We start from the raw sequence: 25,909 nt of genomic DNA on the forward strand, positions 1-25,909 counted from the left end.
TGTCAATCTGACGATGCCTGTATGCCACTAGATCAGAGTGCTGCATTTTTGTTTGCATTTGGAGCGCTCAACAACGCCATTAGATCAGTGGGCTCTGTCAGTGCTTTGGCAAGGTAACACTATTTTGGCTAGAAACGGCCCTGACTGCAGTGACAATTATTCATGAGAATCATACAATGCATTACAAGGTGCATTACAATGCACAATTGATCGTTCGCAAAGACCCGCCCTCCTTAGTTACTGTTGCTATCCCCGACAAACAATGCCGCTCTCACACTACACACATGTTCTCACGCAGTGAAAAATACATCGCAGAGCAAAGAGGAAACTGACAACACACAGACAGAGCAGGTTACTTCTGGTATGAAGTGAATCTGCTCTCTGTCTGATTTGTGGTTAAGGCTAGAAGGGATACGGCTGTGGCTACTGGGCATGCACATTTACATATTTCCATAGCCAACAATATAATGTCAAACCTATGAAAATGGTTTAAAAAAGCACATGGCGCCATAGTTTCATCACTTTAGTGTCGCAGTGACTGTCTTTTTGCAGTAAAGGACTTGTCATAGTTTAATGAGTGGGAAGATGACTGAAGCGACGCGAGGAGAGCTGCTTTGAAAACAGATGAGCAAAAACAGCTCCCGATCGGGGCGAAGTTCACGGGATTTTGTCCACAGAATGATAAGAGCACACGTTTTAACATATTTTATTATTTCACACTCAATATTTGAACTTAAGCGTTGTAAGTCATGCATACAGCGCCGGACATGACAGGTTTTCTGGTACGCAAAACAAGTACTTTAAAGGAATTCCTTAGCTTATTGCCGTCACTGTGGCAGTCAACAAACCCTCCGCACATATTTATATTTAGTTAGATTGAAAAAGTTTCAATTCAGTCGATCTTTTTTATCCCGTTTTAACATGGATTTCTATGGAGACCGGCCGTAGATCTTGGGCAAGATGGCGGATAGCAGCGGTGGCACATGATATCCGCGTTCTGATTGGTCAGATCGCCTGTCAATCAAGCTCTTTGCGAACGGTCAATTAATGCATTAAACCACTTTCATAATGCATTATATATAAAGGCTCAAAGTGTCACATGATCCTTCAAAAATTATTCTAACATGCTGCTGAAGAAACATTTTTATTATTATTAGTTAATATTTTGTGGAAGCCAAGACGCCCTACCACTCAAAAGTTTGATGTAATATTTTTTTTTAAACAAAAAGAAATGAATACTTTTATTCAGCAAGGACACATTAAATTAACTAAAAGTGACAGTAAAAACATTTTAATGTTACAAATTTACAGATTTAATTTACAGATTTATTTCAAATAAATGCTGTTCTAGTGAACTTTCTATTCATCAAAGAATCCTGAAAAAACTGCATCACGGTTTCCACAAAAAATTAAGCAGTAAAATATTGATGATAATAGTAAGAACTATTATTAATAATTGAGCACCAATAATAATTTATAATAAATGAAAACCAAATCAGCATATTAGCATGCTTTCTGAAGATCATGTGACACTGAAGACTGGAGTAATGATGCTGAACATTCAGCTTTGATCACAGAAATAAATGACATTTTAAAATTAATTAAAATAGCAAACAGCCCTTTAAAATTGTAATACTATTTCACAACATTACTGTTTTTATTGCATTTTTAATCAATTGGAAGAAAGGGACAAAATCTGGCATACATCACCAGAGAGAAGTCTGCAGTTTTACTGGAAAATGTAGTTTATTTTAATTAAAAACTACAAGGTCAATTTTTTAAGGAAAAAAAAAAGAAGAAATGCATGGATTAATTGTTCATAGTATCAAATAACAATAATAAAAGCAAATAAATTTCCTTTATTTTAATGATATGTAAGACAGTTTTACTGGAAACCAGATAAAAACACTGCCTAAGAAAGTGATTTTGTGCTGTATGCCGTGCTGACTGTGTGTGCGTACCTTCTGCATGCCCTGCAGAGCCTGCTGCAGGAAGCTGAGCTGCTGCTGGCGGGTGGCGTCCTCCTCGCTGCGCTGGGGCTGCGCTTTACCCTGCTCCTGCTTCAAAAGCTCCACCTCATTCCTGTAGGCATCCAGCTGACACCGCAGACTGTCGTTCTCTTCTTTCAGAGCCTCCACCTGAGCCAGCGGCCCTGGGAGACCACAGAGAGAGAGAGTAGGAGAGATATGAAAAATGACAATTGCATTGGCGACAGGAAAGGGAAATAAGCAGACAGAGACACACGAGCGAAGGAGGCAGGGGTGAAAACCAATAGCGGAACAGAGAGAGAAGAGGCGCATATTAAGAGTCGTGTGCGGAGTAATAAGTCACGGGGTGGTGGCGGCGAGGCCTGGAAAGGGTAAAATGAAAGAAGAAAACAGCATTCCTCAAAAGCTGCTTAGAGAATTCTGCTGATGGACCGAGATGAAAGGACCCTCAGTACCACTGCTGCGTTCGGTTTGCTTTCAGAGGCTAATTAGAGAGGATTAAATGGAGAGAAAGTGTATTACTTAATGCTTGACTTAATGTACCATGGGCATTGTTATCAAACGGCAGTAATTAAAACAGGGTTCTTCACACCGAGACATTCCGTCATTCAGCCGTCTCTTAACAACCCGATGATCAGAGACGCCACCTCTGCTCCGCGCCTAGCGGGAGGAGATAACAGGATTATGCCGAGAAGCGTGTCCCTCTCAGATTGGGCAGGGAGCGGGGGGAACAGCTGGGGGGCTGATGTGTGTGGGTGTCTGTGTGTGTTTGTGCTAAGCGAACTTGCAGATGCGTCGAGGATGCGTCGAGTATAAATCAGCCTTGAGCGTGTGTGCGTTAAATACAGTGAAGACAGCACGTTAGTTTAGAACGTAGAGAGAGTGTTAATTTGTGCGATGATAACCTACCAGCAATGTAAATGATTTTTTAAATATATTAGAATGAGTACATTACAATATAAATTTATTCGAACGAGTACATTATTATGTATGGGCTAAAAAACAACATGCAAACAATCAGAATATTGTACCTGGTGGGGAGTGCACAATGTAAACATGAAACATATGCCATTACCTATATTGTACTGTGGTACAGTTATGGAGGCCCTTCATAATGCAGAGGTCAACTGCCTGCTCTGCCAATAGTTAGAAATGGCACTATAGTAAGCAGTGTTTAATAAACAGCTGTTTTTATAAATTCTTCTGAGGTGAAATTCAGTGCAGTCCCGTATCGTGATACGTATCGTATCGGGGCCTCTGTATCCTTGACTTTGACTTTGACTTTGACAGCATGACTTTGCTGGTGATACACAGCCCTACTACTTGCACTATTTATCATAGCATAGTGCATATGTAAGTGAATTGGGATGATCCTATTGACTATAAATATACTTGCATTTCATGCAATAATTAGAAGTATTGATAAAGCAGCTCATTATAGTTTAAAAAATATATTTTTTGTATGTGCTTTGTATTTTTTATGTTTAAGAGCGTCAGGTTGTTAGCTTAGCAGCATGCTAACGACAAACTCTGAAAGTTTGGGTTTCAAAGTCAGGGGTTTCCCATAGGAATCCAAGCACTCTGGAATTTTGCGTGAGGGCGAAAGATTTCCCTATGCAGATTTCGCAACAGGTTCAAGTTGGTCATGTTGCGTTGACTAACAGAAAGTTGGGTTTAAATGTGACTTCTGTGTGATTATTCATCGCTACATTATTGCATTAGACATGGACCTTTTTTGGCCTGTAAAATTTCACCAGGATTTTACAAATGTGACTTTATTGGAATCAGTTGAGTTGAGTCTCTTAAGTCCGATGAACGTAATTTTTTTATCATTTGTCTATGTAAACCTGTCTTATGGCATAAATGTGACATTTTTACCATGCTATGTGGCGGTAAAGGTAGCTCATCTTTGAAAAAATGTGTTTTGAGACCCCTGAGGTTTGCAGAATGGCCATTCTGTCGTGCTAGACCGAGCACAATGGAATGGCAATTCACACGGGACACAAGAACGCATCCTTTATGAAGGTAGCTGCCATGTTACCAATTCTGTGTTTTGTCTGGAAGCATGTTTGGTGTGAATTAGAGGGGAAAGAAATAGAGAGACGGAGAACAAGAGTGAGAGAGACATAGAGACACAGAGAGAAAGGGAGGAAAGCAAGTGGTTTTTATTGATTCGTCTCATCAAGTTGCTGCCCTCAGAGCCGTCCAGGTTCACCTTCCGCAGCATGGCAGGCAGCTCCATCGACCTGTGCTGCCCAGGGGTGCTGACAGTAAAGAAAGCAGCTCCCGTTTGCACACTGTACTATAGCTATTGTCAGAGGACACTTGCCCGTTATCATTGATTAACTCTGGGGGAAAATAAAAGCAAACATGTTGGGCTGCAGTGAAGATGGAGGGCGTCCTCCATGTCATCATCCGACATCTCCATTTCCTCCTCCCTCCGAATACCCATCAGCTCTTCGTTGTGGATGTTTCTGATCTCCTGTGAATGAGAGGAATAGAGTCTATAATCCCAACTGCTGGACGATCTATCACACTTTGATTAACACATGAAATATATGAGCCGGAAATGTAATAAGCCATTCGATCAGATTGTAAAATAGAGATTGGACTCCTCAAGTGCTATAAAAGCAGGTGGAGCTGCTCCAGTGGTATCGATGCAGAGAGACACCTGATGTTGGCCGACCTTGTCTATGCGCGCAGTCAAACTTTGCACAGGGACTCTTTAATGAGTTATAATGGCTGCCAGTGGGGCTTAAACGTTGCAGGAAGTGATTGCACAGCCACCACAGATCGGCAGGTCCGGGCAGGGGCAGATGAAGCAGATGTCTAGGCATGGACGCTGCCCTGTGGGCGCTCCTGATGGGGGAGCTCTCTGCCTAATGAGGCATGCGCACAGCAAACAGATAAGGCTGTGCAAAGACACAACATGACCGCCACAGGGAGAGAGAGACTTACTCTCTGACAACAAACAAAAGGCCCGGCATAAACATTACCATCTGTCTAGCACAGTAACACATGATCTCACTGAGAATTACAGAGGTCGAGCAGGTAGCGCGAAAGCAAACAGGCCCATCTGCTCAATCAGGAGAGGGATAGATGATATGGGGCTACCGCAGGAAGGCAACTAGCTTTCCCGCTTTACACTTTTCTCCAATCTTTAACACAGGACGTCTAGCTGCCCACAGTATAAATGGACTGCGATTAAATTCAGGTCGTCTAGGCAACTGCAAATACCCATTTGCTTGGAATAACAATCAGCTTGAAGTAAGGAGAACCCGCAATACTGACTGGACATTTCTGTGTCAGAACCAACACTGACTGAAGCTTTGTTTACGCAAGAAATAGCCGGGAAAACTTGCAGGGGAGCTCAAGGAAATGAGGATGAAAATCCTCTAAATTCCGCTAAGCCTGAATGTAGCTCTAGGTCAACAACTCATCCGACGCCGCCATCTTACCGTCACATTTACGAGAGAAGCGCAGCGAGGGTCCAAACAGCTCCAAGCAAAGCAAAGCAAACATAGTTTAAAAGTGTGTCATCTATTACCTATCACTTACTGTCACCTGCTCCAGATATAACTAACCGGATTCAGGAGTGAAGCAACCTCCTCCTACAGCAGAGGATGTTTAAATGGCACTAATGGGCTCTATTAGAACATAAACATTTCAAGTGTGAGGTTCAAAGGCTTGTGAAAGCGTGGCATATCCCTGAAGCCCTGCATTGTCATACTAGAAGGATTCCGACAGTTTTGAGGTCGGCTCTTCTTAATACATAATGTAAGAGGTGAGAGAGGCCTGCTAACTCTCTCTTCTTCTCAAATGAGGCTTCAGCCCGCTGTGACAGCATTGAGAGCTTCCTGTCATAGCCACGGTGAAGCTGCAAGCACAATGCCAACCCGGGAGTGAGAAGAAGCTCATATCTGAGGCTAAACATATTCGACTTATGTCAAGTGGTCAGAGCAAAGGGCAAAAGGGGGGATTGGAGGATGAAAACAGCAAGTGAGGACTACATCAGCTTCTTGAAATGATCAAGGGTTATTAGGGTTGTTGCATACCCTTTCTTGTCATCTGATTGGAGAAATGAAAGAGATGAAATGAGAGGATAAAAGGGAGCTCAATAACGACGCAATTACTGCAGCAATAATAAGCTCCTTTCAGAGATGAAGAACAGGGTAAGTGCTAAAAGAACTCTATATGTAACTGTTTCATTTGGAGACAAATCGAATAAAATGTCATTTAAAATTTAGAATAAGGCGGTCAATCAAGGACTCGGTTCATGAAGTTACCAAAAGCACTAACTGGCAGCAACAGCGATTTGTCTTAATGTGCTTCACAACGGGCTGGAAATGGATGGACGTGTGCGATATTTCTGATGGAAACGTCCATTTCAGATGACTCTAAATTTTTGTCCAACTGAAATTAAGCAGTTTATCAGGAATGAATGAAAGAAAATGAATTACAACTACGAGATAAGAAACTATAAAGGATTATTTAGGACATGGTGCAACTCATTTTAAACACCTACCTTAAACAGTGAGGATCTCTTTCGGCATTTACAGTACCTGCATCTTTAAGCTGTTCCAATGGCTTCAAGTGAACAATTACAACCCAGTCATAGCGAAACACAAAAATCAACTAGAAAAAAAAGGAAGGACGGGGCTTCAGCTTGTGAATTGATTGAATCATTAAAAGTGTCCGTAACATACTACAACAAAGTCAGACCTGAATGCGAGTTTGTTGTTGACTGTAGATTACTACCCTTCTCCAACACACACTTTAAGGAGGCTGAAGGTCAAGTTTACCCACTAGAACATCTTGATGCATCTTGCTTCTTTTTTATCATTTAGCATGTGATATTATGAAGACAAACATTTTTTTTCTTTGATGATTTATGCTCAATAGATACAAATTCATGTTAGACTTTAAAGCCATGAGAATTAATTACTGTAAACTCCTAGGAACTTGTTTTTATGACACATAAAAAGTCCAGTCCTCGGTTGATTTCACACTCATCATTTGCTGAGCAGGAGTTCTCGGTTTTATTAGATGTAAACAATATCGACCCTCTGATCCATGTAAAATAGTGTTTTAATGTTGCCAGCGATGGAAATTAAAGTGCTAACTAGACACCAGATTGGGTCTTTATGCACTAATAATCAGAGAGATGTCTTAAAACTTACCTAATGACCACAGAAAACAGAGGAAAGAGACAGAAAAAAAACACTTCAACAACAAAAATGTGGAATCATTAATTAGCTTACAGTGTCTGTCTCCAACTTCCACTAATATAGAATAAATATCTCTATAAATAGAGAATACATTTCTATGGTTTCTATCAGAAAAGACTCAATGTTACCTGCCGGTTGTCAACCGCTGAAATCTCATGGTCAGTGTCGGGTCACATTTCACTACCAGAGAGAGCTGAGCAATTAAACTATCATACCATTAACATTCAACTCAAAAGAAAACACATGGACTTCAGGAGAGTTCAAGTACACATGGGGAGCTTGCAGGGAAGGGGAAATGGAAAAGACTAATATCTGACAGTAACATACTGCATAATTAATTCTGAAGATGTGAAGCATGAACACATTCACTTAAAGAAATGAAAACACCAACCTCTGCTTGCTTTCGCCACATGTCCAGGTTCTTGCGTTGGGCTTTGGAGAAATGGTCCCATGCCTTTTGTTTGGAAGCAGCGTGGAATACAGACACAATCTGCTCAACTGTGGCAGGGGATGCAGGGGCCAGTATGGGCGTCCAAAGAAAGAAAGAGAGAGAGGGGCGATTGGGAAGGTGCAGAGGATTGAAAAAATGTGTCAGGTTGGAAGGAAGTGATGTAGTTTTCCCCTACCCCCCTCTATACAGCATAAACACTGAGCTGGGGTGACTGGTGTATCTGCAGGGATGAGATCTGAATGAGATCACATTTCTGTCTCTTCTGAAAAAAAAAATCACTTTAAAGGGAGAGTTCACCCAAAAATGAATACTCTGTCATTATTTACTCACCCTAATGTCGTTCCAAACCCGTATGACTTACTTTCTTCTGTAAAGCACAAAATATATTGTGAAGAACATTGGGGTCCAAGCATCAAGACTTTCATTCTCTGAAACATTTTTTTGTTTTGTTTGGAACGAAATGAGAACGAGTAAATGATAACCCAATTTTCATTTTGGGATGAACTATTCCTTTAACTTCTGTGGCAGCTATGGACTGTTGTTGTATGTAGCAAAACAGCAGCTGGAACATTCTGCCTAACATCTCATTCTGTGGTGTATGGACGAAAGAAAATCCTTTGGGTTTCGAATGACATGTGGGTGAGTCAATAATGACAGATTTGTAGACTCTCTTGGGAAGATTAAACGGCAGAATAAAGAATTCCCTAGCGTTACCTGAAATCAACTGTTCCGTCTCATGTTTCTTCTTTCTCAATTACTACAACACACCTCTCACCTTCATCGACTCTGCTTGCCGGATAGTCAAAGCATCTCCTGTATTTTAAGAGTACATCAAGTGGAAGCCTAATGTGATGAATGTTTCATCTATGACAGGCTGGGCTCATTACTTCAGTGTGTATAGATTATAGAGGACGTCTCACTTATGTAAACTCATTAAAGCAAACCTTCCAGAAATAGTCATCTGTTCAGAATTAAGAGACGAGGTAGTCAATCGACTGTTTTGGGGGACATGAGTGCTTTGGATGTTGGAGATACATGGCAGTAATTTCCTGTGAGAATGTAAGACAGGAGGAAGGCGCAGGACGAAAGGGGAACAGCTGCTGAGAATCACAGCTGCTAATAGAATGTGCTGCTCTGACATAAACTCTGTTCCAAAAACTAGCAATCTGCCAACCTAGACGGTGTTTTGAGGTAACATAATTACATGAAAGCGGAACCAAAAAGTAGGCGGCATAATTATGCGCATTCCTGTGGCCTAAACGTAAGGCGGCAGCACACGCATCCTTTGTAGAGAAAAAAAAAATCATCCAAGATAGTGGATGACAAGGCAAAACATACATTATTATTCAAAAATTTGGACATGTTTCTTGAGCAGCAAATCAGCATATTAGAATGATTTCTGAAGGATCTTGTGACACTAAAGACTGGAGTAGTGATGCTGAAAATTCAGCCTTGATCACAGGAATAAATTACATTTTAAAATATATCAGCTATTTTAAATCCTATTATTTCACAATATTATTGTTCTTATTGTATTTTTGATCGAATAAATGCAGTGAGGATGAGAGACTTCTTTCAAAAACATGAAAAAATGTTACCGATCAACTTTTGAAAGGCAGTATATTACGTTAAACTTTGAAAAATATCAGTAACTATTTTGTGATTGTGATGATTTTAGTGTTGGTCTATTAGAATGTCTTGCTCTTAACTTAGCGAAATACTAATGTAAAGGTTTGTATGTTCCAAAAAATAAATAAATAAAAAAATCACGCTATTTTGCACAAGATTCCTTAATTTTGCTGCATTGCAAAGTTCACTGTCACTCATATCCAAATGACTTCAGGTTGGTTTTTCGCTATTTAACACTGTCAGTGTGAGCGGCCCTTCAGAAGGAAACAGACAGCAAGGCATCTCACTAGGTTTTGTCCTCTAGACTTCACCAAGTATTACTTTAAATCTCAGCATGCCTGTTACTTTTAGCAAAATCTGATAGGTCTTTAAGCTACTGTCATATGACTAGATCATTTAAGACTATCATATCATATTTCAAAGAGTTTCTGCACGTGCAATGCATCATGGATTTAAAAAAAGTGTCTGGGAAATGACATCAAAGCATCCATCAGCCTAAGTGATGCAACTGAAGGACTGAGAGACAAAAACATATGGTGCCAGCGGCTTGATGTCATTACTGATGGTATAACGTGACCTATGCAGATTCACTCAGAGATCCCATTTCTCTCTCTGTGAGAGGGGGTTAATAAACCTTGGGGAGTCAGGACGGATGCCAAACACATCTGTCTGCGGCAACGGCATGCTCAAGAGTGAGAGAGGCCCGATCGATAGTGACTTCAGCATCCTTTAATTTGATGGACGAGGTCGATGGCAAAGCCAGGATGGAGAGCATGTGCCTGAGTGTATGCACCACTGAGATTGTGTAGGTGCATGTAAGTGTGCAGTGTTTTTAGTCTGATGTGCATGACAAAGTGTCACTAGTTTGAGTTTCACATGTTCACCATTTACAAATGAAAATTGTGTAGTAATAGTTAAGCTTGTGTCTGATTTAGGCCAAAACAACAGCCTCGAGCCGTGCAAGCTCGATATCATGCATCATTACCAATTGTGTCAGACTGCATTCACAAGTTTATAATGTAACGCAGGTACGTGTTGCTTCTCAGCACTACCGCAAGTCCAGTCCTCTCTACAGTCAGTTTTCAACTGTCATGGCAGAGCAACAGTCTGAAAGCAGTCTTGCTCAACATGTTGATTTAATGGCACAGACGTTTGAAGATAACTTAATCACCCCCCGGAGTACTGGGCTATGTCACTGTAATGTGCATTTACATTTATGCTTTTATCTAAAGCGACTTATGTTGTTTTCATGGTATACATTTCCATTTCTATGCTCATGCATTCCCTGGGAAAAGAAATCATGATCTCAGCGTTACAAGCAGCTTTCTCTGCTGCTTAGCTACCACATACTGTACTTGCAATGCACTGGTTTAGCCTTGACTTCTGCATTTGCATATTTATGTTTAGTATGTTTCTGGCCTTTCTCTGCGTTTATATTGCCTCAAATTTCCTAACAAATATTGTAGCAAAAAGCAAAACCGAATTCCTGATTTAAAAACTAAAAAATCTATTTTAAATAAATGTTGTTTTAAACTTTCTATTCATCAAAGAGTCCCGAAAAAATGTATTCATTTTCAAAAAAAAATGAAGCAGCACAACTGTTTTCAATACTGATAATAACAATGTTTCTTGAGCAGCAGACTTTAGTTAAAAAAAACATGTAAAAAATTTTACCGAACCCAAATGTTCGGTAAAAGGTAGTGTATGTCTTTCACTTTAAAGGTGCACTAAGCAATATTTAAAAAAACGCTTTTGACCACAGCGTCGGACCGAGTCCTAAAACACACTTGTAGCCAATCAGCAGTAAGGGGGCGTGTCTTGTTATGATAGAGAGAAGAGAGTGCTCAATTTGAGTGCACAGGACAGATATTAGCAGATCGACTATAGATAGAGAGATGGCAGATAAAAAAAAGAGGAAAATATCAGAGAAACAAAACATTAAAAAGAAGGGTTACGATCAGGCAAGAGGTAGGACCCGAGTAAATATCGGAGCAGCTTTCCAGCACTGGAGAGAACTCAAGGAGCGGGAAGGGCTCGAAATCGGACGCCGAGGTTGCATTGTTTTTTTCTTCGTGATAGGGTGAGTAATGTTGATTTTGCTTTGTTTCACACAACTTATTCGTGTTGGCTTTTGTTTGAATATGCTTGTGTGTCATCTTCAGTGTTGGGAAGTAATTACATTTACATTACATTTGAATATTTACACACATCCACATACAGATTTAAATGATTTCTTTCCCAAATTGCACTGATATGCATATATATATATGAATCCTGCACGTTCTGCATGTCTGTGGAAATCAGGCGCGGACTGGCCATCGGGAGAACCGGGACAATTCCCGGTGGCCTGGCAGCCGATTTGGCCCGCTATTTTAATATTATTATTGTTTAGTTGCCTGCCGAATGTACTAAAGCAATTATTTCCGAATTCGCTATTCGATAATTAAATCTCTAATAAATCATGAATCGGGGTCGCCGTGATTTTGCCAAGTAAGACATGTTCCTGGATCAACATCTTTTGATGATCAATAAAGTAATTGAAAAAGTTACACTACTATTACATTATAAATAGGGTAACTTGTAATCTGTAACCTATTACATTTCCAAAGTAACCCTCCCAACACTGGTCATCTTCACTTGTTTCCACGATCGTCGTTGCCAGGGTTGTGTACGTACTTGTGGGGCGGACATTTAAAAATAGGGGCGAGGTCCTGTTGGGCTATGGGCGTGTTTGTTTTGGTGCTTTCAAATATCAACATCGTTTGGCAAAAATCGCTTAGTGCACCTTTAAGTTAGTATTGTTATTAGTGGTACCATACCAGCCGATAATGGTAATTATTAAGCATCAGTTGATACTGTATGCATCTGAATGCTTATTTCTGCCTATCCAAGGTGAATTTTTAATTATAAGATATAATTTAGCACTATAATGACAGAATGCAGCAAAAATTAACGTTTTTGATACAGGATGTGCTGTGCATGTAACTAATTTTGCCTTTACTAATATGACTCCAGTATATAATAAGGTTTTTAAGCTCAAATATATATCTATGACATTAAGCAAAGTGATAATTTAGCAAATTTATTTGTATAAAATACTACAGATTTATAATATCAACCATTATGTGAAAATATTTACTTGTCGTCTCCCATGTTTGTGCAATAATAAGAAAGCAGTTTTTTTACAGAAACATTAACACTTTTACTACAAACCATCCATTAGATGGGGAAAGCACAGATTTGGTTTGTGACAGCACCCGTCTGCCGCCTCAGCCGGAATCCAGCGTCTTATGCTGAAATAGTCTTACCCAGAATTCCCGTCACCGAGCCCCACCTGCCACTGCGACAACCTGCTGCTCTATCCTCCTGCAGGGCTGCAACCCCAGCAAGCTTTTAGCTGTATCCTGCACTTCATCCTTTATTTTGCTGTGTGCTCTGTTTGCGTTCAGATAAGACAGATGCTCGACTGTCACAACGCTTTCTCTCCTCTGCGTGAGCGACTGTTCCGCCGCACGTGTTCGCCATCACGACAGACCAGACATTACTAGAGTGCCAGATACTTGGTTTGTATCAAAGGGTGCCATCTGCTGCTTGCAGATAAAAGGCTGGACGCTGCTAAATACCAGGGGAAGCTACTGGAAGGTGCTTCTAAGGTGACATGACCTTTCTGATGAAACATCTGTAGCTAGTTTTCCTGATAGAAGATAACTCTGACAGACAGCTCGAGCAGGCTTGGTAGCAAATCAGTACTGTCACTATTTCCTCAAGCAGACGCTCTAAACTCATTCGAATAACCTGACAGGCTTCAGAAGGAAATATCTATAAGAGAGAACACAAACAAGCAAACAAACAGAAAAGACATATTCTGGCAGATGAAGTCTGTATCTCTGAGGTGGTTTTGTCTCTTCAAAACAATAAAACACCGTTGGATTTCAACCTGTCACTAGAGAAGAGACGTATTGGTAAATATGTTTATGCCTGCGGATGCTTGTGAAACTCCATCTCTATATGCCATCAGGATGGATGCGACTACAGTGTATGGCATAATGCTCTGATAGACATCAGTGATGTTGTGCAGTGATGACTGCGAAGGCATATGCAGAAACTTACCATGACATTCAAATTAGATCAAGTTACTGTATGGCATCACTGATAAATCAAGCATTATTCCTGATCTTCATGTCTGTAGGACAGTGAATCATGATTGGACCAGGAACTCCAAGACTGGCAAGTCTGCTAAGCCTATATGACTAAGTGTATGACTAATGGCGCTTTTCCACTGCGTGGTACGACTCGGCTCGGTACGGCACGGCTCGGTTTGGCTCGGTTTGCGTGTGGTGTCAACTTTAACATTTGTTTATTCTCCACCATTTCTTTCCAAAACAATTGGTTCAGAGTCACCTGCAAAGAAAAAGCACAGATTTTTGTGCAGCTTAGGAGTCAAATTTTTTTTTTTCATTGTTCACCACTTTTATCTTTTTTTTTATAGCACAGTCATAAAACATAATGAATAATTCAATTTAATTATTCATGATATATTTTCTTTAACAAGGAACTATAAATAGAATATTGTTACATCTAAAAATAGGCTTTTGTGGTTCGCCCATACCTTACTATATCCAGATACAGACAATTTTGTCAATTACACAGATACATATACACTACCATTCAAAAGATTTTGTCTCTGAAACAATTCTCTTCTGCTCACCAAGGCTGCATTTATTTGATCAAAAATGCAGTAAAAACAGTAATTTTGTGAAATAATTACAATTTAAAATAACTGTTTTCTATGTGAATATATTGTAAAATGTCATTTATTTCTGTGATCAAAGCTGAATTTTCAGCATCATTACTCCAGTCTTCAGTGTCACATGATCCTTCAGAAATTTGCTGCTCAAGAAACATTTCATTTTTATCAACGTTGAAAACAGTTATGCTATTTCATATTCTGAGATACACTGATTTTTTTGATGAAAAAGTTCAAAAGAACAGCATTTATTAGAAGTAGAAATCTTTTGTAACATTATAAATGTCTTTACTTTCACTTCTGAACAATTTATGTATCCTCGTTGAATACAAGTATTAACTGCTTCCAAAGAAAAGCCCCAAACATTTGAAAGGTAGCGTATACAGAAAATGGCTTTGCTGCACACTCCTCGTGCATTATAAGGAATTGTGCATTATATATAATGCATCATACATACAGGTTTCACACAAAGTGTTATGGAAGAGTTAAAAGCCTATGCATACGTGTGTTGTTGAGGGACATGTCATCAGAAGTGTATTTGATTCTCTACAAGCTCAAGTCAAGGTTATGTGAGCAATCAGTCGAGCTAGACATGACAATCTAGTGATTGGGCTTACTTACTTTTAATCTATGAAGGGTCATCAGGTGTGCTGTCCAGAGACTAAGCAGCTAAACCAAATCACAGACTCTGGGTCTTGATGATCTACACATGCCCGATAGGTTCACATACTCTACCTTCTTCTGCATTCAGCTCAAAGTGGTAGAAGCCTCTGGAGCACTTACCTTTGGTCCACACTGATATCAGATCAAACACTATAAAACCCAGTCGTGGAAAAGCTGCAGTGCAAAAGTAACTGACGGCAAAGCGTAAACTGCTTTTGAGGTCAAAAGTTGGGCAGATTTTCTTAACCTTTGCCGTTGCATTCAGAAGTGTAGCTTTCTAATAAATACATCTGAATACCTCCTGCTGGTACTTCAGTAAATACACGCCACGCTGGTACATTTAATTACACTTCATCAAGAGATGCATCTGTATGATATTCAAACGCACTAACTTTTCAAATTTTCAAGGCAAGATTTTCTCTGCCTTGACCTGGTCTGTATTCATTTTTGTTCCATTTCTTTTACCCTAGTTGCATATTAATGCAACATTCTCTCTAAATGCCCACAAACCCCCTATATACTTGAATCAAATGCACACTGCCATGCATCAAGGAAACTATGCGTGTGTGAGTGTGTGAGTGGTAGTTCCATTTCTCTGGGCATTGGATCAATCAGGTACAAAGCACTGCTTGCGTTGGGCGTACTATCATGATGGCAGGAACTGAAGTGTAATCATGCGGTAGCTGACAGCACCCATTTACTGAATGCTTCCTTTTGTGTCTGATAGCATAGATGAACCTACAGTGACGTCACACAACAGGCACTTCTGGGCTCTTCAGACAAGAAGCTTTTAGTCCTGGCGCTGCATTTCTAATGATCTATGAAAATTTCATAATGTAATAATGCTCGCTAAGTTTAATGAAAGTTATTATGAAGTGATACCTACGGTTTATAGTGAAGAAATATACACAGGTTGTTCCTGTGTGTTAGTTGGACATACACTACTATTCAAAAATGTAGATTTTTGGGGGAGAAATTAATACTCAAGGATGCATTAAACTGATCAAAGATGACAGTAGAGTCATTTATAATGTTACAAAAGATTTCTCTTCAAATAAATGCTGTTTTTCTATTCATCAAAGTGTCTGTTTAAAATACTGATAATCAGTATTAGAGCAGTGAATTTGCATATTAGAATGATTTCTGGAGGATCATGTGAAGACTGGAGTAATGATGCTGAAAATTCAGCTTCAATGACATTACACAATATTACGGTTTTCTTTGCAAATAAATGCAACCTTGAGACTTCCCTCAAAAACATTTAAAAACTCTTACCGACTCCAAACTTTTGAACGGTACTATTTATCAAGTTATGGATCACACATTCTCATACATAAGCAAGACTGTTCTAAATGTGAATTGTGGCATATAATAGTAAAACAATCACACAAACACGTGTGAAATGTGTTATCTGGCCTAAAATCTCGGTATTAGTCAGCGGTCATGTATTTGCCCTTATATTTGCTCTGAACGGTGAAATCAGTGAAATCATTTCAGGGTTTGTGCAATGCCTCAGAGAAATGCAAATCTACAGCCACCAGCTGCGATTGGATCAATTGGGTCTTATTAGATCAGAGCTGTGATCTGTGAGCTATCATAATTCATGTAAAATCCACCACCAATAATGATGGAAATCAGCAGAAGGCCAAAAATCCTATACTTTCAATCAATGTTTCAATCCCTCAAACAGAATTTTTAGTCATTTCCAGTTCAGTCTGAAAATCTTTTATGCAGAGTGCCTTTTTTTGGTTGTAAACAGTAAATTTATCATGATTAATTTAACATCTCTCCAAGCCTAGTGAGCTGTGAAATGCACATGATGCCCAAAAATGCTGTCTGGGTAAGCAGCTTACTAGGGTTTGAAACAGAAGCAACATCTGTAAAGAAACACTCACATTGTACTAAAATCCCAGCAAGGGCGTTTTTGAACTTCTCCTTGGCCTCCTCCATCTCCTTCTCATGTGCGGCCTTCTCGTTCATCAGCCGGCGAATGTGGCTGTTGGAGGACTGGATCATGGAATAGATGTTGTTGGCGTTTCTGCGGTTTACCTCCCCTCGTTCCACCCAGGTCAGCAGGACACGCACGGCCTCGGCAAATTTAGAGTCGTCTGAGTAGAGAAAGGAAAAACGGTGGGGGAGAAACAGATGGTGGGACGAGAGCTCAGTACAATGTTGGAGAGGAACACTTCTCATCTGGGACCTTCTAGTGTCAAAACGTATTAGCAAGACATGTTTACTGGGCCAAAAAAGACAGCAAATGCACACTAGCGAAGTAGAGGACATTTAGGAGAGGACAAGAGAATAGGGACGGACATCATCAGCATGCAATAGGCTTGGACGATCAAACTTGTCAATCAGTTGTTCATGAAGTCCCGAGACACACAGGTGTGTGTGTGTGTGTGTGTGGAAAACAGTCCAGCCGATTGCTCTGAAACTACAAAGCTTTGGCTTGCGACTTTCGGCTGGGAATGAGATGAGAAACAGAGAAAACTGAAAATCACTGTAATGAATGCCCCAGGGAGACTCTTCCAGAAATCTATTATTTTTTAGTGTTGCTGTGTTTGTTTAAAATCTGCAAATAAAAAAACAAATCAACTAAGAGAACAGTTTAGCAGAGATTTGCGGAGCTGTTTGGTGTTAACTGCGTGACAGATGAAGAACTGTTGTAAAGGTATTGCTGTCTGTATATCGAAGATGACTTGTCTTGTAAAAAAATAAAAAAGACAAACATAATTATTTTGTTTTTGTATACTTGTTACTGTAATCCTGTAAAGCACACAAACACATGTCTGACTGAGATTTCTAGGAGGCTTTGATTTATTTTATAGACGTCCTAACTACAGATAATCAAAAGATGCTGTCAAATAATTTAAATGAATAATCCATCAACCCTTTTAAGACTGCATTAATGTGTCATGAATATGAAATCCCTCTCCATCAATAAACTGATTTAGCTGCTGATTTATCCGATTCGGACTCAATACATCAGAACTAACAGATTCAAAAATAACGGTCAAACCTGATTATACAGACACATCTAGCAGATATAAGGATGCTGTTGAGATTTTCTCCAGCAAACAGCATGCGATATCATCCTTTCCTCTCTTCCCTTCATCTTTTACCTGTAAACACTGCAAACTGAGCTGAACTGCATATAAACCATTACATATGGAAAAGTGGCTAATGCACATGGCTAATTTCAACTGATTTCATCTCAAAAGCTTCTCTTTAATACACTTTCTCTCTCGGACAGAGATTTGAGAAGCAGTCGTTAAACAGATGGTTTCTATTAAACCGCATGGAACGTCAAACTCAAAGAGACAAACAGCTTTTAGATGCATCCAGCCAACAGGAAACAACAGAGGTGTGACTGACAAAAACAACTAAATCACTGTGACAGAAGCATAACACGTCACGTGTCCCACCTTTGAGCTTTTCTCCTAACTGGCTGCACTCGTGCTCAGAGAAATGGACGATGGGGGGCGGCGAGGGGGGCCGCAGACGGTCCTCTTCTATCCTGCGCCGGTGCCTCTCTTCCCGGGCCAGCATGCGCTGTCTGCACTCCCACTCGTACAGGTCATCTCGAGCCTGAGCAAAATCTACATGCAGCCGGCCTGTGTCCTTCTTATCTGTGCTTGATCCCAGCCTGATCCTATAACCTACAGAACAGGGAAATGGACATGGACAATGACATAGGAAAAGGAAAGGGAAGGAATTGAAGGTAAGGAAAAGAAAGTGGAAATGGAAGGGGAAGCAGAGTAAAGCAATAAAGGAAAAACAAGAATGAGAAAGAGGAAAGGAATGGAAAAAATGAGGAAAGGAAAAGAACAGGATGACAAACGAAAATAAAATAAGAAGGGAAAGGGAAATGGAACAAAGGACAGAAGAAAGGGAAAGGGGTGGAAATGACAGAAAAAAGGAAAACAGGAAGGGGAAATGGAGCAAAGGAAATGGGAAAGGTGAAAAATAAAGGGAAGTGGATTAAAGTAATGGACCAGAAAAGACAGGAAAAGAAAGAGGAAAGGAATTGATCAAAGGAAAATAAATAGGTAAGAGGTAAAAAAATGGGAAGGGGAGTAAAGGAAAAACAATGAAAGACAGAAAAGGAAATCAAGAGGAAATGAAAGGAAGAGGAAGAGGAAGGGTGAACCAATCAAAGGGAAAGAAAGGAAAGAGGAAGGGAAAATGAGAAAAAGAATGGGAAGGGAGTGAAGAAGTGGACAAGAAAAGACATGGATTGACAGAAAAAGAAAAAGAAAAGGAAACAGGAAAAGAAAAGAAAGAGGAAGAGGAAGGGGAAACAGAAAAAAAAGATAATGGAAATGGGAGTGGAGAAAAGAAGTTGAAGGGGAGTAAAGTACAGGACAAGAAAAGACAGAAGAACAATAAAAGAAAAAAACAGAAAGGAAAAGAGGAAAGAAAATGGAAGAAAAGAGAAAAAAAACAGGAAAATGAAAAGGAAAGGAAAAAGAAAGGGAAGGGGAAAAGAAAAGGAAAAAGTAAGTATAGGAAAGGATTTAGAGGAAAGGAAAGGAAAGGAAAAAGGAGGGAAAAAAGTAGAGTGCGATAAGTTAAATGGTAAAAAAGGAAGGAGAACAGGACAAGAAAATGAGAGCAGCAGAAAAGCATTCAGCCTTAACAAACCACATGAATGTAATGAGAAAAACAACATATTAGCAACACTGATTCATGAAGTGACCCGTGACAAAGAGACACCCACAAACACTCTCTGATGCTTAAGCTTTACTTCTAACATGTGCTTGCTGACATATTAAGGCCAAACCACACATATTTGTTTATTTTGTACGAACTGTATAAAGCCTCAAATGTTACACTCAGACGAGGAAATCGAAAACCAAAACCCTACCAGCACAGACAAGCCATGATGTATGAGAATAATCTGGTTTGTGATAGGGCTGAAAAAAAGAAAGTGATTTTGTATTAAGGATTATATATTTCAATTGCTCAGAAAAGTATCTTGACAAATGGCCAAGCGGTACGTGAAAGAGGCTCCGGTGAATTCTGAATCGTATGATGCTGCGAGTACATTACAGAGAGGCTGAGAAGTGTTTTGAAGGAGAATGTATATTCACAGACGGCCGTGTCAACAGAAATGAGAGAAAGAGCTTCACGGTTTGCTTCCGCCACTCTATCACTGCTTTACAGCCCTGAGATGCTGTTAAATATTTTACGCAATGTGTTCACGTTAGAAATGAGCACCATTATTTATGGAAAGGCCTGCAGAGCTCCGTCACGAGGCCACATAATATATGGGGCGCTGCTCCAATCTCACCCCTCTCCACTGAGAGAGCAACACTCTCTACAGACGTATAAATAATGGAAAAGGTATTATTGAAGCGACCGGCACTTTAAATTTGCTTTCTGTGGCTGAGATGGACATCCTAATATTTGCATACAAAGACTGATTTAAGATGTGACTGGATAAGAGAAGCAGCTCATGTGACCGGTGGTCGAGGAGGTGATTGATATGCAGCGTAATAAAAGGCAGAAATGTATTACTAGGTGTCGGCGCTTGTCTTCTCATTGACCTCTTCTGTCAGGGACTCTTGAGGGCCAGCGTCTACAGATCTTGAGTTCTGTGAGTGATGTGCGGAAGCCCCGCCCCCCTAATTAATTCTGCATCAATCCATCAAGTCAAGAGGGAACTTGTGGACACATGGGCCTCATTTCCATGCGATAAAAGGTTAAGTGAAATTATTCTAAATCACATGGCGTGGCACTTAAGTGCTAGGCATGATTTAGTGCTTTTATTTGTATTCTTGCTTATGAAATTGTGAAATATTAAGGGTGTAATCTACAATGAAAGTTCACAATTTAAAAGATAGCTGCTGTTAGTGTCAATTAAAATATTAAACGAAAAGATTTTAATGATATATGTAAATGAAAATAAAAACAAACATAAAAATAAAATTCATATTAACAGTATATTTAGCCCATTAACCTTTTTATGAATTCTAACAATGCCTGGGAGAATTATATGGTTTAGCGTAATTATCAAAACGCAAAGACTGCCTTGTAATGATTTAATATGCAATCTGATACACTGCATTGTAATATTTTCTCTTGAGCCGCACGTGCTAACAGTTTTCATCGCTTATACGTGCATTTGAAAATGCAATATGCAACAAACACTGTCCCAAGTTTGTTATGAAAATGGTTTATAAAGAAAAAACAAGCATAAATATTAGTATTGCAATTACACAATATATATATATATATGTATGTATATATATATATAAATTCTCCCAAGTCACTGGCCATTGGCAGGTGTGGCAAAATGTGTTTTACACCCTGTATGTTTGTATGTATTAGGGCTGCCCCCTAATAGTCGACTAACCGTTAGTCGACGAGAAGAGGCTTGACCGACCAAAATGTTATTAGTCGCTTAGTCGAAGAACAGACGAAGTCACGCAGCCCGTGACGGACAGATCGTTAACGGCTGGTCTACTTTTAAATGAACCAATTCGAATGGAAAACAAATATTCTCTGATTATGTAATCCGTATGAATCATGCATGCAGGCGCATCACTACTGCGGAGAGTCAGTGTCGCCGACTTCATCTCAAGCCGAAAGCACTATTTATCAATAAATTATTAAAATGTTAATGCAGTGTCCTTGCTGTTTTTCCCTGACACATTCATAATTATTAGTGTTTCCCATACATTGGTTTATTTATGGCGGCCCGCCACAATAACAACACTGACCGCCACAAATAGATTTTCCAAAAGGCTTTGACTTTGTTGAATAAACATGAGCACTGCACGTTTCCAAGTCAAAACGAGACGCGGGTGTTTTTATATTAATGTATTTTGAAGGGAACTGACTGTTTTTAGAAACGTTTTGATGTTATTTTAATTTCATCTTTACTATAATGCATGATAAAGCAGTGTTTATGAGCGCAGCTCTGCTTTGTTTACAGCCGTTACCAGGGAAACAGCTGTTTCTGCCGCTCCTAAAGTGCCTCCTGCTGGCAGAGAATTAATTAGCATTTTCAATCAGTCAGCCCGCCTGCTGTTTTATAGCCTATATTTCCCCCGGGGGAAGTGCCGCCACAAATAGAGTGTAAGCCTGTGGGAAACACTGTATTATATCTGCCGGTGTGCTGTGGCAAGCTTTATGCGTGCGCTCGAGCGCTTATTAGGATATGTAGGCAAAGGATCATTATAATGATTTAAATGGTTTATTAACAAACGTGCGATTAGTCAACTAATGCTTAAATTGAACGACTATTGGACAACCCTAGTATGTATGTATGTACAGTTGTGCTCATAAATTTACATGCCCCTTGCAGAATATGCAAAACGTTAATAATTTTATCAAAATAAGAGGGATCATGAAAATTGCATGTTATAGTTTATTTAATACTGTCCTGAATAAGCTATTTCACATAACAGATATTCTCCACAAGACAAAATAATGGCTGAATTTATAAAAATGACCCCGTTCAAAAGATACATACCCTTGAATCTTAATAATCTGTGTTGTTTCCTGGATGATACACAACTGTCTTTCTGTTTTGTGATAGTTGTTAATGAGTCCCTTGTTGGTCCTGAGCAGTTCAACTGCCTGCTGTTCTTCAGAAAAATCCTCCAGCTCCTGCACATTCTTTGGTTTTCCAGCATCTTCTGCATATTTGAACCCTTTCCAGCAGTGAAAGGCAACACAATGCATTAAGAGCCAGAGGGTGTAAACTTTTGAACGGGATGATGTGTAAATTTTTCTTATTTTGTTTAAAGATCCTATTTTTTTCAATTGGTACTGCACTTAAGAAGCTACATAAATACTTAAAGGGGTCCTATTATGCTTTTTCACTTTTTCCAACTTTAGTTAGTCTAATGTTGCTGTTTGAGCATAAAAAAGATCTGCAAAGTTACAAAGCTCAAAGTCCACTTCAAAAGGAGATATTTTATTTAACAGAAATCAATTTTCAAAAACGACAACGAACGACTCGTTTGGACTACAACGCATATTTTCCAGGATTTGTGATATCACAAATACCGACGAATGGGACGAGACCTGGTCTAGAAAAGGCAACGAGTGTTATAGGCGGGTGTCGCTGTTGGACAGTGTTTTCGAACAACCTAGTATGAGAGCCTGTTCTAGTACACCCCCAAAACAAAATCAAGACTTTGTAAAAGAGCATAATAGGACCCCTTTAAATGTTTCCCAGAAGACAAAATAAGTCAAATTTAACCTGATCATCCAATTCAAAAAGTTTACACCCCCCCCTAGCTCTTAATGCATTGTGTTGTCTTCTTGAGCATCAGTACATGTTTTCACCTTATATAATAGTTATGTATGAGTCTCCCAATTGTCCTCCATGTGAAAAGATGGATCTCAAAAATCATACATTCACTGTTGGAAAGGGTTCAAATATGCAGAAGATGCTGGAAAACCAAAGAATGTGCAGGAGCTGGAGGATTTTTCTGAAGAACAGCAGGCAGTTGAACTGCTCAGGACCAACAAGGGACTCATGAACAACTATCACAAAACAGAAAGACAGTCGTGGATCATCCAGGAAACAACACACAGTATTAAGATTCAAGGGTATGTAAACTTTTGAATGGGGTCATTTTTATAAATAAAGTTATTATTTTGTCTAGTGGAGAATATATAAACATCTGTTATGTGAAATAGCTTATTCAGGACAGTATTAAATAAACAATAACATGCAATTTTCATGATCCCTCTTATTTTGATAAAATTATTAACGTTTTGCATATTCTGCAATTTATGAGCACAACTGTACACATATATATAATAAATAATTTACATATTATTTATATATGCATTATAGTTATTTAAATTATTCCTAAATATTTTATATGATTTAAATGTTCATAGATATGTCCATACTTAAATAAATAAAACAATTCTCATATAGAGCAACTGTTGGTGTTGCAGAGACAAAGGAAAATCCTCCTGATCATGTACCTGACAGGAAGAGGGCCTTGTCCACTGTGTGCTCCTCAGCGAAGCGGATGTGACAGAAGTTCTTCTTGCTCTTGCGGATGGCGATGATACTCCCGCACTGTTCGAACACCTCCACAATGAGCTGCTCTGTGGCGTTCTCTGGTAAACCGCCCACAAACACCGTCTTACAGCCGGGCGGTCTCTCTCTGGTGGCAGGGGGAGGCAGGTCTTTGAAGACAAGCACAAAAGAATATTAAACTACCAGAATTTTTGACATTTTCTTTCATCTAGATATTGATCTCCATTTTTCACCGCATTAAGTCCATAGCTCATTATTGACTCGTATGTCACATATGAAAAAGGTGAAACATGCAAAATCAATCACTGATTGTTTTTTTGTTTTTTACGACCTTGACATTAAAATTATTTATTATCCAATTCTAATCTAAAAGACCAGGGTTCATCTGGAAGATCATTAAAAACGGTAATGCGCCAAAATCACATCGATCAGACTGACATATTTTTGGCCTTTTGCCACTTTTATTTGATAGTCTTAGCATAGACAGGACTCAAACTCAACATGTCACTGGATCTTTCTCTCGACTGGTTTAATTTGCAGAACACGGCACTAGAACCTCCAGGTTCACAAAGCTAATCTCTTCTTGATAAACCAATTCAACCATGAATAAGATGCATTGAGAAAACCAGGCATAATCAATGAAACTCGGCACTTGCTACATGACTGGATTACAAGTGCAAAGCTTGCCATGTTCTGCTGTTAGCTGATTCCTCAGCGATGCTGTGCAGACCAACGGGTGATAATCCGTGTCTTAACAAGCTATGGGAATGCAGATGAAGGAAGCACCTGCTGGGACTCGTGCCTGATGGGGGGTCCAAACAGAGTCGGACGCAAAGCTGTTCAGGCATGTTTGGCTGTAAGCCAGTCACTATAAATAAGTGAGTCTCTATGGACCCCACAGCTGCCCCCTAACACTCGCCATCCATCATCACCAACATTACACTAACTTCTGTTTATTGTGGCGGCTCATGATGAGCTTTATATTTATGTCAGCTCATGCCAGTGGAAAGAATATAATACTCCACTGACTAGAGGATGTGACATATGTGTACAGCTTCAATACAACACTATACGAGCATGCATATGGACCAAAACGATTCAGATGTCAGTCATGGGCTTTGGATGACATGCTGTGGTATTGTAAAAAAAAAAAAAACTCTGTAAACATGTTTACCAAGCATAAAATGACTTGTCAGTCTGATCATCACTGAAGTCTGAATGGGATTTTGTTTATTTGCTTGCCTTATTTTAGCACCGGATTCATTGAAGGAATTATGTAAATCAGGTACTGCTGCAAATATGGCAACAAAATTAGTGCTGATAGCAATTCACACCTCGGCTGGATCTGGAAGACTGAAAACCATGATTTGATACACTCTTCTGAGCCTCACGAATCGACTCTTTACAAAGCTGAAAATGATTCTTTATGGTTGCCATGATCACTAGAAAACATACATAAACATTCATTTGAAATAAAATCCAGTTTGTTTTAATAGTGTCATGTCTTTCCTTTGAAAGCACAGTGTCAACTGCGTTGGCCAATGTATGCTAATGTTCATTTTATAAAGAGCCTCATTTGCATAGAAAGGATTTGCCCATAAAGGAATGACATGAATTTGAATATGCATGGAACAGCACTGTACGACACACAGCACCTGCTTATGTTGGGCTGTGAGTTTTTATGTTAATAAACGCGTGGTCACATTTACCTTTCTACAGTGAAATTCTGCAGCCAAAAAGTCATTGTTTCACCTGTGAAGTTTCGTTAACGTGACCTCACCTTAAGCTACATGTATGGTTTTGTGCTGAAATACAGGGTTGCAAGGTCTGCATAACAAAACCACCCCAATTGGTACTAAAAAACAACCCAATCACAGCCCATTTGGTTTCTAGGGGGTCAAAACCTCCTCCTTTCGCAGCAACAGTATAAAAGTAGCCAAATTTCGCTGGAAAACCGTGGACTTGGCAACACTGCCAACACTGAATTCACCTCTCATTGTCTAGAAAAGAACATGGTTATTATGTCTACTTTCTTATGTAGATTTTTGTGTACTATTATGGACCAAGAGCTTTGATTATCCGGCCAGTACACAGGCATATTTAAGAAAACCACAGACGCATGCACTGACAGAGCAAAAACGCATCCAGCACACACAAAATGTGCATAATGTGCAGCACACTAATCTAAAA

At 39.5% G+C, this 25,909-nt stretch overlaps 1 protein-coding gene across 1 annotated transcript in view; it reads right to left on the reverse strand.

Annotated features, from left to right (window-relative positions):
- LOC107716365 (ecto-NOX disulfide-thiol exchanger 2-like) overlaps positions 1-25,909 on the reverse strand; it is a 253,672-nt gene that overhangs the window by 26,314 nt on the left and 201,449 nt on the right. Inside the window, exons 7-13 of the mRNA XM_016522775.1 lie at positions 23,662-23,868; positions 18,132-18,365; positions 16,602-16,814; positions 7,608-7,714; positions 4,380-4,470; positions 3,785-3,805; positions 1,962-2,155 (exon numbers count right to left, since the gene is read on the reverse strand). Coding sequence (XP_016378261.1) covers positions 1,962-2,155; positions 3,785-3,805; positions 4,380-4,470; positions 7,608-7,714; positions 16,602-16,814; positions 18,132-18,365; positions 23,662-23,868 — 1,067 coding nt within the window. The remainder of the gene's footprint in view (positions 1-1,961; positions 2,156-3,784; positions 3,806-4,379; positions 4,471-7,607; positions 7,715-16,601; positions 16,815-18,131; positions 18,366-23,661; positions 23,869-25,909) is intronic.

The sequence above is a fragment of the Sinocyclocheilus rhinocerous genome, unplaced genomic scaffold (genome assembly GCF_001515625.1).
Source record: "Sinocyclocheilus rhinocerous isolate Xijiao unplaced genomic scaffold, SAMN03320098_v1.1 scaffold89, whole genome shotgun sequence".
Taxonomy (NCBI): Eukaryota; Metazoa; Chordata; class Actinopteri; order Cypriniformes; family Cyprinidae; genus Sinocyclocheilus; species Sinocyclocheilus rhinocerous.